This window comes from Mchenga conophoros, linkage group LG12, assembly GCF_057382185.1.
Source record: "Mchenga conophoros isolate Kocher_MC1m ecotype Shallow Benthic linkage group LG12, M_conophoros_male_GT1.1, whole genome shotgun sequence".
In the NCBI taxonomy this organism is placed as follows: domain Eukaryota; kingdom Metazoa; phylum Chordata; class Actinopteri; order Cichliformes; family Cichlidae; genus Mchenga; species Mchenga conophoros.
In genome coordinates, this window is record NC_140537.1 from 24,678,074 (window position 1) to 24,693,557 (window position 15,484).

A 15,484-nucleotide genomic window follows, 5' to 3' on the forward strand; every position below is an offset into this window, starting at 1 on the left:
TAGCACAACAAATTAGAGATGTCACAAGAATCAATGTTTTTTGATACAGAATTATGAATCATTATTACTTTGTTTTTAGTATCGTAGGTACCTCAAGCAGTGTGTATACTGAGTCCTGTTATCAAACAAATATTCAGTATTGAAGAATGAAACAGGTATAATAAATTTTATGGTGACTAATAAAATGGTAAAGTTGGGGCAAATGTTATCAGTCCTGCCCACCTGTAATGTTGACGGTCAGTGTTAATTAGATGTGTCTAAAAAGTTTTATGCTCCTGACTGAATTCGAGGACAGTCTATCAGAAGAAGTGGCAGCAGTCCACCTTAGCAAATATTTGATCGGCAATGGAAGTATGGTCCCAAGTCACCAGAGGCACAGGTAATAAACAGGGCTATAGCTGAGTACATTTTTACGGACCAGCATTGCTCTGATCTTGATTTATAAACAAATACACCTCTTAATTTGTCATTTTTCCCCTGAAGTATCGAAAATAATCCTATATACTGAGCATTTTCCTGAATGTCTATATCAAGTTTATAATAACAAATCCTTTATCTATTTTATACAGAATAGTAGACGTTGGCATGTTTGGTGCAATGTGTCCTGCTTCGCAACTTTCAATTAATGCCCATGCAGTTTTATAACAAACAGCTGGGAGCCACAACACTCTGCGGAGGAAGAGGTTAAAAAAGTAGGCCTAAGTATAATCCCAAACACTCGTGGAAAACAGCAGTGAAATTCAGGCATTATTCACTTCACGCTTAGACAAATAACATGACTTAGATATGGGTTGAAAGTGTATATGAGAGAAAACTGGTGGTAAGGAAAATCTCCACCTTAATTACAATTTCCTATGGTTTTATGACTATTTGGATGCATTTACATGGGCATTCACTATATTCCTTTAATTAAGCATGCATGTGACTGCATGTGTTAGGAAACCTGCTCTATATGCATGCAAAGGGCTGTCTGAGATATTTCATTATATAAGATCCTAATGCACATACTCAGCCTTCAAAGCCTTGGTAAATCACAAAGCTGATCCGAAGGGTAAACTCAATACACCTTCCATTTCTGTACGATTGAGTAGGTCGGCAAGTCACAGACAAGGGCTTAGCGTTCGTGTAATTATCAGCTCTGCCTGCCTTTCATTCTGCGACATGAAACACAGCAGAAAATCATACAGAGTGCATTTCACTCATGCCCCATTTAATTACCCAAGACACGCCATGTCTGATGCTGATCTCTGCTAATGGAAAGTTTACTACCCAGTTCCTAGTGTGTTTATTAACATGTTCTAGACATCTTCCTGGATGACAAAAGCCTTGCAGTAGATGTCTACTGTGACAATACAACAGCATGTGCAGTAAAGTTCTGTGCAAAAGTCTGGAATCGCCCCTTATTTCTTTATATTTTGTTTTCAATAAGCCAGACTTTCTTGTAATTCAAGAAAGCTTGGCCTCTGGACTCTGTTTCTCAAGGTTTTGAGAAACAGAGTGAAAACCAGGCTTTTTAATTATTTTAATCCCGGCCTTGATCATTTTCAGAAGAATGTTTTTCTTTTTATTTAAAGCTGCTTAACCCTGACCTACAAATGATTCGAGAATAAAAAAAGGCACCTAACTCAAGAAATTAACCACTCTTGTGTCTACACACAATAGACAACTTAATAAAGAACTAGTTTTAAATTATATCTTTAGCCGTCTGTATAAAAAAAAAACCCTAATTGTCACCATTTGTTTCATCGAATCTATAAAATCTGACAAGGATAACACAGTTTTACAAGTATTAATTTTTTTACACCAACAAGATGATTCTCAAAGAGCTATTAGCTGAAAACATGGTTTACAGTGTGTCCTTATAAAATCAGAGAAAGCTGGACAAGTGGGGGATAAAAGATCAAGTGACCGACATGAAAGTCATGCCCTTAAGAAACAGGACCTGAGACATGCATCTCTCGTATTTAATACTTCACCTGTTCACTGAAGTCTCATCAGAAATGTTCTCAATGGAAGGATTCGGGGAATCACAGAGAAAAGGCTGAGGTATGCCAGATTGCACAACTGGACTGAACATGATGTCTTACGAAGAGACGAGTGCAAATTTGAAATTTTTGGTTCAAATCATTCTCAGCATGTACGGAGGACATCGGGAGAGCATGACAATGATCCCGAACACCCAACTAAAGCAGTAAAAACATACCTGGAAAAACACTAATGCTATGAAATACTATGAGTCACGGCTTGTCCTCGCCGAGTCTGGACCTCAACATTCTTAAAGCAGTGTGGGATCATCCTGACATAGAACGGACCAACAGGAAGCGAAATACAAAGAAGAGAGTTGAATGTCCTCCAGGAAGCCCAGAGAACCACAACTGAAGACTACTTAAAAAAATCTACAAGCTTGTCTACGAGAGTCCAGGCTGAGATGAAGAATAAAGATTAACCCTATCCCAAATATTAACTTTTAATATGCTCATTAGAAATGTACAAATATACTGTTTTTACCTTATATGCTCCATTGCCATTTATATTTTTATATTTCAAATCGCTGCACCTATTCCCACTTTCCTAGCAAAATATTTTAAAAAAAATGAGGAGTGACTCAAAATTTCTGCACAATACTGTATGCCTGTGATTATGGCTGTGAGTGGTTATATATAACCACGTACCGAAAAGCAGTTCCGTCTTCACTCTCTAACACCCATGGGATCTAATGACACAGCCAGGGGGTTATGCTTCGTCGTGGCTAAAAACCTCACTGGTAATGGCATTCACAGCAGGAAGACTGGCTGGAGAAAAATCAGCGGCCTTTAAGTACAATGCAAAGGTAGAGGACAGAGATAGAGTTTCCAATCTGCCAGCCAGTGATGAAGTAACTAAATATCCAAATTAAGCACTTTTCATCCTTTCTCACTTCCCTCCTCAGATGTTTCTGTTTTGTTTTTGGGGGGTTTTTTCTTTCAGTTTTGACATTTGCTTTTCCACCCACTGAATCATCAAATCTTAAATTGTGTGATTGTACAGCAAGAAGGCACCATTATCCTCCTCTTCACTGACATCTCTAAAGATAAAGATAACCCCCCTGTAGCGTCCCCATGGCAGGGACAGGCAAGCAGCAGGAGAGGAATGGGAGAGATGCCATCTCCTCATCAAAGAATGCTCCAGATTTTAGCTGAGGTCTCACAGAAGCCCTGAGCAGCATCCAGGCCCAGCCTAGCCTAGACTGTGACACATTTGGGTGATGTCTTTTACCTTGGGGCTGATTGACCTCGCACCAAACCAGCTACTCAGGCACACGCAGCCACATCGACAGTCCTCTCACTGAAAGATTTGCTGTCTCTTTCTCTGCATAAGATTGACATCAATTGTACGTGTTGAGCAAGTAGCTGGCACTTCTTATTAGTTTTCTACTGGGGCACTGCCGCAGAAGTTGTTTATGTCTGTCTGTTACAATCAGGAAACACGTCTTGTTTAGCTGACTCGCAGCAACAACTTGATTGCTGAATTTTCATGTGAATTTGTGTGACCTTCTGGAGCCTTGTTAATTAAAACCGTCAATCAAATAGGTAAATAATGCATGCATCACACATGAACACTATGTAGCAATAAGTGTATCTGAAGAATGAAAAGCTTTTAAGCCTGCAGGAGAAATAAGCTGTGTTTCTTGTCAAGTAGCCTAGAGAAGGTTTTATGTTCACAATGGCGGTTAAAGGCTCTAAGAGAAATCAGAGTAAATGCCAGGAGGGCAAGCACACTGCTGTTTGAATGACAAAATCAAAAATGCACAATGCCAAGCAATGTTGTTTTAATGAAACTGCAGAATATGTATTTTACATGTTTGTATTTTTGTGCTCATGTGCTGTTTGGTTTCATTTAAAGCAACATTTACAGCTCAGTCACACTAGAGTAAAGAACGGGACAGCAACCGCCTTGAGACATTGCCTATAGTTGCATTGAATGTTTTTGCTGTTAGCCGACAACCCCAAGTAGTTGGGGCAACCAACAGAGATTGAGAGACTAAGCGTATAGCATCCTTGACCTCTGGGTGACCTGTTTCGATCGCCAGGTGACTGCACAGGTCACCTTGTGGGAGGCAATCTGTCTCCAACCAATCCCGGTCCGACTCGGACTGACTGCTATCACTCTCAGACAGGTTTTCAAAGGTTTGCAAACAACTGGCCACTAATTTATAAATGCAGACAGATTGCCAATGTGTTGCAATCAATCTGAGTCAATCTGCATTGGTGACTGCAACTCATCCATATTCTTCCACTTATCCCACTCAGGGTCAAAGAGGGGACAAGCGGAGAGGCAGGGTCTACTCTAGACTGGTCGCTGCTTTGTCACAGGGCTAACACAGAGAGTTGGACAACCACTTACTCTCACATTCACTCCTATACTCCGTTTGGAATCAGCAATCAACTTAACCTAACGTCTGTGGGAGGAAGCCACAGGACCCAGAAAGAATGCACACAGAAATTGTGCCAACATGGATTCAAACCCAGGACCTTGCAGTGAAGCGACAGTGCTAACCACCACCACTATCTGCGACGTGTCTCTTTACAATAGATGACTCCACTATATACAATGTAACTGCTGCAGGATGTCATTTTGCAGTTAAATCACCATCCGGCAGCAGTTACATCACTATTATTTCATTATTTCTGATTCCAATCTAACCTTGTGACAGCACTCTAAAAATAAGTAGTTAATATGAATTTCCGTTTGATGAGAATTTATGTGTATCTGCAACAGATTTGCAGTTTTCGCCGATGTATTCAGTTAATTATTGTATTATCACAAATATTTATGTACTGATGGGAGACCAACCTCGTGTTACTGCCATTTCATCACTGTTTTGATGCAGTTGTTTGAAGATGGCAACTGACTGTGAGTGGTCTTTAAAGCAACCATTTCAAAGGCAACAAGATCTCATGTTCATTGCACACAATTATATTAGATTTGTTTGTGCTGTAATACATCAAGGCTGGTCTTCTGAGTGTTTTGTAATATATTTTGTGTCACACAATAAGCCCAACACTTGGGAAACGGTGTAATAATCCGATTATATATCTAGACTGATGTTCATCTAATGACATGGTCACTGAATGAAGGTCCCTGGGGGGGGGGGGGGGGGGGCAGTTCCTGAAGACACTGAAATCAGTAATTACTAAAACATGCAACCCATTGAGCACACACAAAAATCAACAACCAATTACGTGAGCCTATTGACCAAGCGCAAATAACAGTCCAATGGGCTGCGGTGTTCAAGGGCCATTGATTTGGTTTTGTGTTAATGTTCCTGCATATGTGCTGGACTGCAATGTGCCTCTTGCGTAATTAGCCACCTGTGTGAAATTCAATTTCTTTGGGTTAATCCAATTTTAATTTTCCTTCTGAAGCAAATGTATAAGGTGCATAAACAATCTTCAAATGTGTGCGTGCATTTTCTTTTGCAATTGAAATCAATATATTTTCAACATAGCATTGCACGGTTGTTTTACTAGGCCCACACACCACCACCTCTCACCACTCCCTCCTTCCTTCCCCTCTCTGTCACTCGCTCGCTCTCTCCTTCTCTTTAGCCTCTCCTCTTTGTGACAGGAACCATTCGGCTGGCCAGACGAGCCAGTGTGCTTTCTATAGCTGACTGGTGACTGGACGCTGCAGGCGAGTATCACTCATATCTAAACCAACAATTATAAAGAAAGGAGGAGGAAAGAAGAAAAAAAAAAAAGGGAAACAGCGAGCCATTTGACAGAAACTTACATCCACAGCAGTCACTTAAGCCTGAGAGCTGAGGTGACCTTCTCAGATTTCATTTCATTTGGTCTTTTTTTTCCCCTCCCTCTTTCCCAGAACATGTGAGTAATTAGAGCAGAAACATTTCCCTCACACAACCAGGCTGGCTGTCTGAGCACGGAGGTGCTTTAGTGTCTCTGTCTGTATGCAGACGAGATTCACTAAAACTATTCTTATAGCAAACATTGTTACAGTAGCTCCTCTGGATAGCGGATAGCCTGTGAAAACACAGCAGTTGTCAAGAGCACGTGTGTTGTGATTATCCATATTGTCGCATGCAGTGAGTCATTTCAGAAGATGTGGTGATCATATAGCAAAGACATTCTACTATATCTACTTTGCTTATCGAGAGCAGAGTAGTGCCAAATGCAGTCATGAACGCCGGGCTTCTTGGAGATACTAAAACTAAGTGGAGCCCATCCCTCAAGACCCCTAAACACTTAGGATACAAGGAGGTTGCATATGTGTAATATATTTAGGATACATCATATATGAATAATTCCTGTGACCTTCCTTTGGTTAAAGCCTGCCTCTGACTCCCACAAGACTCTTGTCATTCCATACAATGACAATTGTGCCAAATATAGACCACCTAATTGATATTAACAGAGAGAATGGCTTGTGACAACCAAAAGAAAAAACTCTTTCTCTTTGCATCGTTATTCTTGCTTTTCTTCTCTCCAGTATGACACATCTTTCTGACCCAAATGAAACAGCTATGCGTAATCTTCCGTACTCTCTGTTATTAAAGCATATTTAAAAAGATACAAGTTATGGGATGAGGTGGTTTTATAATTGCCAAAGAGGGTTTATACCGATAAGACTGTGTCCGTTGTTTCTTTTTAACCCTTTAGCGCTGCACGGCATATAGCATATAGTTTATTCACCATCTTCTTCCTCGTTACAGCGCAGTAAATGTTTGGGACCTTATGTTACAAAAAAAGTGATGTAAAACAGAGGTCGAGCACCGTGTAAGCAGAAAGATGTACTGTAACCTTCTCAAAGTTAGGACTAAATAAGAACCGAAACACTTCTTCGCTCAGTCAGCCACACAACGCCCATCTTCATCGAGGGGGAATTAAAAGGAAACAAGCCGAGGATAAGCAGTTTCCTTTTATATTTTTTCCTTACCGTCGAAGACCTTGAAAGGACGACGGCCACGACATCCTTGATTTCTTCAGCCCGGGTCGGTGCCCCGTGTCCACTGCGTAAGTCCGGTCCATGTTCCTCGGGTTGAGGTATCTCTCGGTGTCCGAAAAGCCTCTTTGTCTTACACGGTCGTTCTTGCGCACTACCAGCGCGTGGTGGAGCGGAGAGAGCGCTGCCTGATTCTGCTGCCTCCACAGATGTTTGGGCGCCTTTGCACTCACGCCGGTTCCGCCGCCAGCGACCAGAGGCGCCGTCCCCACTTTGCCACAGGCGGGATCCATCCTCCTCCCCACGCTGGTTATAAAATTGTTTTTTAAAAACTAAATCTACACTTTGGGAGCATTTAAGTTGAATGAGTCAGGAAAGCTTACAGGAGGTTGACTAACAGCTGCGAGTTTTTTTTAATAAAACAAAATCAAATAATACAAGCAAGTAGACAACTTTGTTGTTTTGTTTTGCTTTTTTTAGCTACCCGGGTGCTTCACGTCCAGTTTTTGATTTTTAGCTCACGTAATGAGCTTAACTCCATCAACTTTATCGCTGACACCATGCGCAAACACACTGAAGCAGTGAGATAAAAACGAATCCATTTACGCATCACGAGGAAGACCTTTAAACTGCAGTTTTGGGGATGTATCCCTGAGTAAAGCTACGAGAAAGAACTCTCAGGTCAGTCTGGTTTCCAAGTGCTCCCCACTTCCTCCGCACACGCCCATTTCTGCAAGGTGCTTGTATTGCTGCGGCAGTGCGAGATGTTCAGCACAGGATGGTCCAAACGGACGGATGGTCTCCCCAAATGATGCAAACTTGTGCAAAACCAGTTCAAGGTAACTTGGCGCAGAGTTATGCGTAAAAGCATCCGGACTTGACAACACTGTCTCCCGTCTTCATGTCCCCTGCAGGAAAAAAGCGGCGACAGGATATAGGGAACAGGATAATACATTAAACATGAGGGACCCACCCAAAGTACCTCCCCTAAAAACCTCCATGATTGGAAAAAAAAAAGAAAGAAAATCAGGGGGTGGGATTGTGCAGAGCCGCTATATCATATAATACCACTGAACCAGTTTTATGACACAATAGTCCAAATGAGATTTAGGTTTAACACACACACACACACACACACACACACAGAAACAGTTTTTGTGGAGATGCACTGGATGGAATGAGAAAATGAGAAGCATTTTTATAGCAGCTGACATTAAATACACTGCAGGTAAAACAAGTTCACCTTCACACTAATTAATGAAACCATTCCTGTGATGTCCACAGGGTACAGGGGAGCGCAAACATCCAGCCACCTTGTTAAATCCCCCCCGACTCTCTTCTGTTTGTCTTCATTTTCAGGGAAAGGGGGACTATCAGGGAAGAGTTCTTTATTTCCTTCCTCTCCTCACACTTCCCTTGCAGCTCAAGCCCATTACTCAAGAAAATAACAGCGTGGGGATTGTCATCTCTCCAGTCTTAAGCGTAAAAACGTAATCTGAGAAACGAGGGGAGAGAAGACTGAAGTGGCGAGTAAGAGTATTGGTAGCAGGACAGAGGAGAGAGAATAAAGAGCACATGCCTGCCATGTATGCATACACAAGAAGCTCATGTGCTTGCTTTGTACGCGTCCAAGTTTACCTACTTAAGCCAACCAAACACCCTACAACAACACGCACGGCAGAACCAAATACTCTACATACACTCTAAGAACTGACCTGAAACTTAAACCACAGGCTATAGCCATTTCATTTACTTTCCATTGCTTTGTTGCTAAACAGGGTCATAGGTATAAGAGTATCCCAACATGCATTTGGGGTCACCTTAAAGAAACACAATACCGACTAATATTAGCAAACCCTCTATAAAATGTTTCCCACTAATGTTGCAAACAGCTAACATCTGTTGACGCATAAATCTGTCAGTAGCCAGCACAGCCATGTGTAATCTTCTGCATGCTCTGTTATTAAAAATATTAAAAAGCTACAAGTTATAGGGCGGGGTGGTTTTAATTGTGAAAAGAGGGATTATACACAATGCTCTAATGCTGATAACTCTGTACCCTCGATTTCGTCTTCTTCTTTTTAACCCTTTAGCTCCGAACTGCTCATAGCAACACAAAACCTTTGGTCGATATAATGAAAATACTGACACAGCAGAACATTTTAAAGTCAAATAACTGCAACTGAATCAATGTTTATCCCAGCTGTCACTCTTGAAACATCTGTGACATTAACTGGCCGCCTGCTTGACCTCCTTCATGAATGTTTGATGGACATTGTTTTTGGATGTTTTAGCAAAGTGGATCTTGTTCAGAAGAATTTTTGTATATTATTCTTTTATTTGTAAGATTGTTTTTAAAGTAGCACAATGGATGAGTCAGACACACAAAGGTTTATTATAATGCTTAAAAGAGAAAAGCAGACAGGTAATTGTTATGCACTGTGACACATTTGGCACAAATTTGTTTTTGTATTAATAAAAAAACTGTCTTCCATTAATATTAGTATATGAATCGAATGCTGCATGGCAATGGGTTTGTACTGAAATGTCCCTAACAAGAGAAATATGATTTCTTTTTCTTTTTACTGGTTTGCAAGCTAGGGTCTGATTGAGTGACAATTAGATGTGGAAACAATGTCCCCTCTGGCCATCCACCTCAATAACCACACTGCGCCATTTCTGGCACAGGATACATATATAAGATATTTAAACACAGGTCACGAGTGTTTAAATATCTTATATATGTTTTTATATATACAGTGCTCAAAAATAAAGACATAAAATGACATGTTCTTGGACAAATGTTAGTGGGCTGTGAGTACAGGCCTTAATTCCACCTTCTTTGTTCTATTTCTGACAGTTTAGTCAGAAACACGCACGAGTAGTCCGCTGGAGGTCATTTTTCTAGAGCTCTGGTAGCTCCTTCTGTTTCTCCTCCTGCTGCTGGGTTGAACCCTTCTATAACCCTGCTCAGCTCTCCTCATATAAGAGCCTGTCTCATAGTATCACAGTATCTCCTCCACACTCTTGAGACTGTGGTTGGACAGCGACCCTCTTTAAGATCGCAAGCGTGGGTGTGCCCTCCGGAAGGTGAGAGATGGACTACCTGTGCAACCTGAATGGGCTGCATGGACCATCTCATGCTACTGGCAGTTAAAAGGACATGACAAAAAGCAAAACTGGAGAAGAAAATACTCAATTTTTGAGGGCTATGTTGTGGTTGTCTCGGCAGTGTACCTGTTCACCTGCTTGGATTTCCACCAAAAGCAGGTGAAAGTAGTTTTTATCTCTGAAGTTTAACTGACTGTCTGGTATACTGCGTTCCCTTCATTTTTTAGAGCACATTTAGAATCCTTAGATTGTTTCACGTGTCACGCCAATTTCCCCCCAATATGTGTTTCTTTTCTGTTCGTGCTGAATTAAAACGCTAGGAGATAATGGGAACGGGATAAGTATAGTGCGGTCAGTAATTAGTGATTACACCTGATTGCTCCAATACTGATCTTATTAGTACTGGAGGATTCTATCAGACACACTTTGCTGATTTACATTAAGTCGTATTTTTAATCATGACATGGTTATCTAAGCTTCCTGTAATAACTATATTTGGCGCTAGCCTAAAAAATATTTGCATTTAAATGTTTTTTTTGGGGGGGGGAAAGTAAGTCAAGCTGCAGGCTTATGTTTCCTCACATACAGGAGAATGAACTCAATCAGTTCCTCGCAGTGAGCTGTACAGACTTTTAATGAAGAAAGAAAAAAACAGAACTGCTATTGGATTGTTATCAAGGGAGAGAAAGTGGAATCTCTAGCCTGTATCTATAACGTGTGTGTGTATAAAATGAAAAATAAATAAGTGTTTATTTCCAGCTGATCTCTCACATAACACTCCAGAGATGACATTTTAGTGTCTGGAAAATCAATAGAGTGGTAGCTGATTTGATCCAGTATTGAGTTAATATCCAGCGCTGATCTTGTTGTGCTGTTCTCAGTTAATGTCTTTTAAGACACTTTCTTTCTCATATTAATAAGTTAATTAATACCTGTTAGCTGGTGTTGAGCTCTTTTGTTGATTTGCTCCTAACATGTTGGGCTCATGTGCAAAAGAAATCCATGCACACTAATTTGTATTTAATGTAAACTGTATACAAAAGATGGGCCGAACTGCTGCAAAATAACACACAGATGCCTGACAATCAGGGCAAAGTAGCAGCTGAATAAAATTCTCACTGAGCCGTTCTTGGTAAGTTTGTTAATACAATCAGCCACACACGTGAAGCCATATTATTGGTCAGATGACTCAACTGAAATGCTTCAATAGGCACCAAACATGACAAAAAGTGAGAATCAAGAGCTCAGGTTCCTTTCTTCCTCTTCTTCGTCTTTCAACTCCTTCCTTTAGGGGATCATCTGTCTTCAGCTCAACCGAACCCTAGCATCCTCCTCTCTCACATCAACCCTTTAAATGTCCTCCTTCGATACATCCGTGAATCTCTTCTGTGGTCTTTCTCTTTTCTCCTGACTGAGAGCTCCACATTCAGCACCCCCAACAAAAATTTTAGCTCCTTCTACTCTGCCTCCACCTCGTCCCCCAGTCTTTTTGTTAGCATCACAGACACCAAACCATCATTTAAAGCTTCCCCTTCACTCTTTCTGCTATCCTTTTGTTATAAATCACCCCTCTGGACCCTGCACCAAGGTCTTCACCTGTTTTGTGCACTGTCCAGTGCTTCGGATGTTTGACCCCAGGTATTTAAACTCATCTAACTTCATTATCTTTACTCCTTGGACAAAAACTCCAGTTCCAGCCACTGGAAGTAGTAGAAGTGACACATCAGACAGCGATGGTCTAAAGCCCCCTGTAGCAGTATCCACCTGTCAGTCAAAGTGGTGATAAATGGATTGGTATTTGGCACTTTTCCTCTCTGATTGAGCACAAAAACCTCACTCAGCCAATCACACACACATTCACACTTTATTCTATGCCTAAAGCACCTTGTATAAAATGTAAGCACACACTCACAGTCCAATGAATACATCAGGAGAAATTCAGTATTTTGCTCAAGGATACCTAGTAGACGGACCCACTGTATCTTGTTAGCTGAGCTATGTGATGAAGATAACAAAGTCCAACGGGTCTATGATTCATTTTTGGAGGATGCATGAAGTAGCCCAGTTCAAGGAATTGCAGCTTTTGGCGCTTCTGTGGCAGCTTCATTTTTCAGCTCTGGAGATTGTTGGCTGTTATTTAAACTGAGCAGGTTTTCATCCACTATTTTCCACTGTTACATTATTTATAATATCAGCAAATCAGCTTCTCTTGGGATATTACAATAAGCGTGTGTTTATATATTGTAAGGCTTTGGGGGGAACTCAGATTTTTTAGCTGTTATGCAGCGGGTAAATGCTGGTGGTCGTATAAGAGAAGCAAAGAGAAAAACACTGAAACGGTTTCATGCATCATTCTTTTATATTAATTATGTGAGGGCATCTAATGGAAAGACAGCGCACCACTTTTTGACCATTTCATTAATACTGAAGACAGTCTCATTTGGCAGCATACAAAGTTAATGTCACTGAATTTTACTAAAACACCGCAGTTGGAGCATTTAAAATGGCACGCTTTCAACCCTAATGCTTCCCCACTGTATATTTCTTCCACGCTGCTGTGCTGAATTATGAATGAACGGAGCTCGAAGCAACGTTAAGACATATGACCTTTGTTAAAACTCATCCCAGCATCCATTTCCTCCCTAAGCCTCTTTTTTTGTCTTTAATTGATCATTCTATGTTCAGTTATGAAAGGAGTCAAATTTACTGGATATGGGTTTAAAATAATGGATTGTGATTTTGAGTCTGTCAAAGCTGAGTGACAATTAATCTTAAAAAATAATCAGTAACATAATCGAAATGTTGACAAGCGTATAATATATTACACCACAAAACACTGATCTAACATGTAGCAGTATTTTTGGTACTGCTGGCAGATTAATTTAGAGAAAGATGACAAAAAAATGTTCCCCCTTTCATGTTCTCCTTAATTAAGAAAAGGCTCATTGGGGCAGAGAGAAGTCAATACAGCTACGTGAAGTAGAAAAGGAGATGACAAGCCCCCTCCTGTCTTTGTCTTCTTAAAATAATCTCTCAAACCACCTTTAAAAATACCAAATCCCTGTCTCGCAAATGCAGCACGCTTTTTAAAGAGTGGTCAGCAGCCCACACTTGGGAACAGTCTGCCCTTTTGTGAAGTTCAAATAAAAGGGATTTGACACTTTTTGGCATTATCACAGTGCCATAATAAATTATTCAGTATTGACTATGTTTCTGTATTATGGGTAGCAGTTTCTGCTGCTTATACAGTGCAGCTGACAATGTGTGACACATCAAGCTGCAGACGACACCGCCAGAAACAAAGACACAAATACACTGTATTTCCTAAAATGAAGATGCTCTTGACGTGTAACAGCAATTTTGAAGACAAAGAAAGCCTTTCAGCGCTATTGTGAATCAGAGTTGCCTTGAAAATTGCTCTGCCTGCCTGAAAATATAATTTAGACACAACTGAGTGTCACCAGCTTCTCACGCTTCCTTACAAAAGAAGTCTACAAGTCAGCGGCACTGTCTTCTTGCTAAAGTGTGTTCACAGCACCCTATAACAAATTCCTCAATCTTAGGCTTAATAAGAGCTGCTCATTTCTCTGTCGGTTGTTCGTCGTTTGGAGTCAAACTTGCCAAAGAGAGAAAGGGAAAAGGACAAATCAGCGGCACCAAGGGGAAAATCAGAGAAGGCCGATCCATTTACTTTCACATCTGGCACAGGATGAGCCAGCGAACAATGTTATGCAGGTAGCACAATGTGTGTGTGAAATACCGAGCTTCGTGAAGCATGCCAAGGCGATCAAAAATGAGTCAGAGGGGTGTCACTTTCCCCTTGGGTTGATGAGTAGATTTGTCACGTTTCTAAGTGCGATACTAACCCAAGACAATGGGGATTTTCCACTGACAGATAGGTTTGACCACTGAAATTATATGCTTCTTCAAACTGCCTGAATATATTTCCTTTTCTGAGTTAAATTATGACTTCCCACTAGACCACTGGCTCTGATACAGAATGCTGTTTGGTACATTGTTCCTCTCTCCCCTCAGAGCAAGCTGGTTGGAGGCTTGGTGTTTGTCTGTGCCAAACCTCATTTCATCTGAGGCGCTCATTCTCCAACATTCTCCGGAGAGGCTGCGATTCTTTTCTTAGTTGTGGTGCAATCTTGTTTTCCAATCACGGAGAGGCTGCGAGGCTACACTACAGACTGTACAATATGTTACAGAACGGAGGATAAAAATAAACGCCACCTAAAAGGACTCGGCGCACTACACAACAGATCAATCAAATCCACAGTTCAGTCCCTGATTTTAACTTGTTTAGCATGTTTCACATGGTAAATTACATTCACTCTTTTAAGATTAGTGAGTGTCGGTGCTGACAAACAGAACTCTGTTAGACCTCTACATCTGATGAGTCACATTCTTAACAGCATGTAGCCGACAGGAATGATTTAAATGCATGTTATTTATCCACTAAACAACAAGCACACTCTGCACTGCTGTCAAATCATGCTGTATTTGATTTCTTACCTTTCTGATTGTTTCTATTCATTTCGCCACGCCATGAAACTCAACTTAAAGACACCTTAAAGCTGTCAGAAGCAGGTAATCTATCACAATAAAGAGCTGTATTCATATCTTTAGTTTTTGCATTATCATAGTTATCATATTATCTAGTTAGGCTAAAATAATGTGACTGATCTGAAAGCTCATATTGTTGCTATGTTTAGTATACACGGGCATCTACAAAGTGAGAGTTGGCTGTCCAATGACAACCTTTTTCACTTTGATTGATGAACAAACCTCACTGCCAGCAGCTATTTTTAGCTACTTTTGTTCTCTGGGTTCTTTGCCTACATTATATGAGTCCTGTTTCACAGGAAGGACTTTAACTATGTCTGTCATTTGATTCTAAAATACAATAAAATGCTGCTGTATGGTGGCTCAGTGGTTAGCAGTAACAGTAAGAAGATCCCGGGTTCAAAGCATCATCTGGCTGAGGCCTTTTCTGTGTGGAGTTTACATGGTCTCCGCATGTCTGTGTGGCTTCCTCCCACAGTCCAAAGACAAGGAGCACCCACATGTACTTAGTGGGTTAGGTTAACTGGTGATTCTAAATTACCCAAAGGTGTCAATGATTGTCTGTCTCTGCGCTAGTGCTATGTGCCCTGCATCTTTCCCTGTGGTAGCTGGGACAGGCTACTCCCTCCTCGTGACCTTCAGTTGGAGAATAGATGGACTATTTTGCAAATAGTAGCTTGACGATTTCAGGGAATAGTTGGATCTCTGTATAAAACACACTAGAATCTCAAAATGTCTCGCCATCATTCGTTGCCGTAACGACAGCATACACTTAAGCTGGCGTGAACTCAGTGGCGGCGCAAAAATTTGATTGCCTGTGTTCACCCACCATGATTTAACAATATTCCAAAGATTTTCCTCT

General features: G+C 40.9%; 1 protein-coding gene across 2 annotated transcripts in view; it reads right to left on the reverse strand.

Annotated features, from left to right (window-relative positions):
- The window catches only part of pde4d (phosphodiesterase 4D, cAMP-specific), a 203,893-nt gene that overhangs the window by 145,788 nt on the left and 42,621 nt on the right, over positions 1 to 15,484 (reverse strand). Inside the window, exon 1 of one of the 2 annotated variants that reach the window (XM_085294714.1) lies at positions 6,937 to 7,934. The exons of the other annotated variant lie outside the window; for it this stretch is intronic. Coding sequence (XP_085150840.1) covers positions 6,937 to 7,235 — 299 coding nt within the window. The 5' untranslated portion in view covers positions 7,236 to 7,934. Of the gene's footprint in view, positions 1 to 6,936; positions 7,935 to 15,484 lie in introns of those variants that run through there. 2 annotated transcript variants of the gene reach the window in all.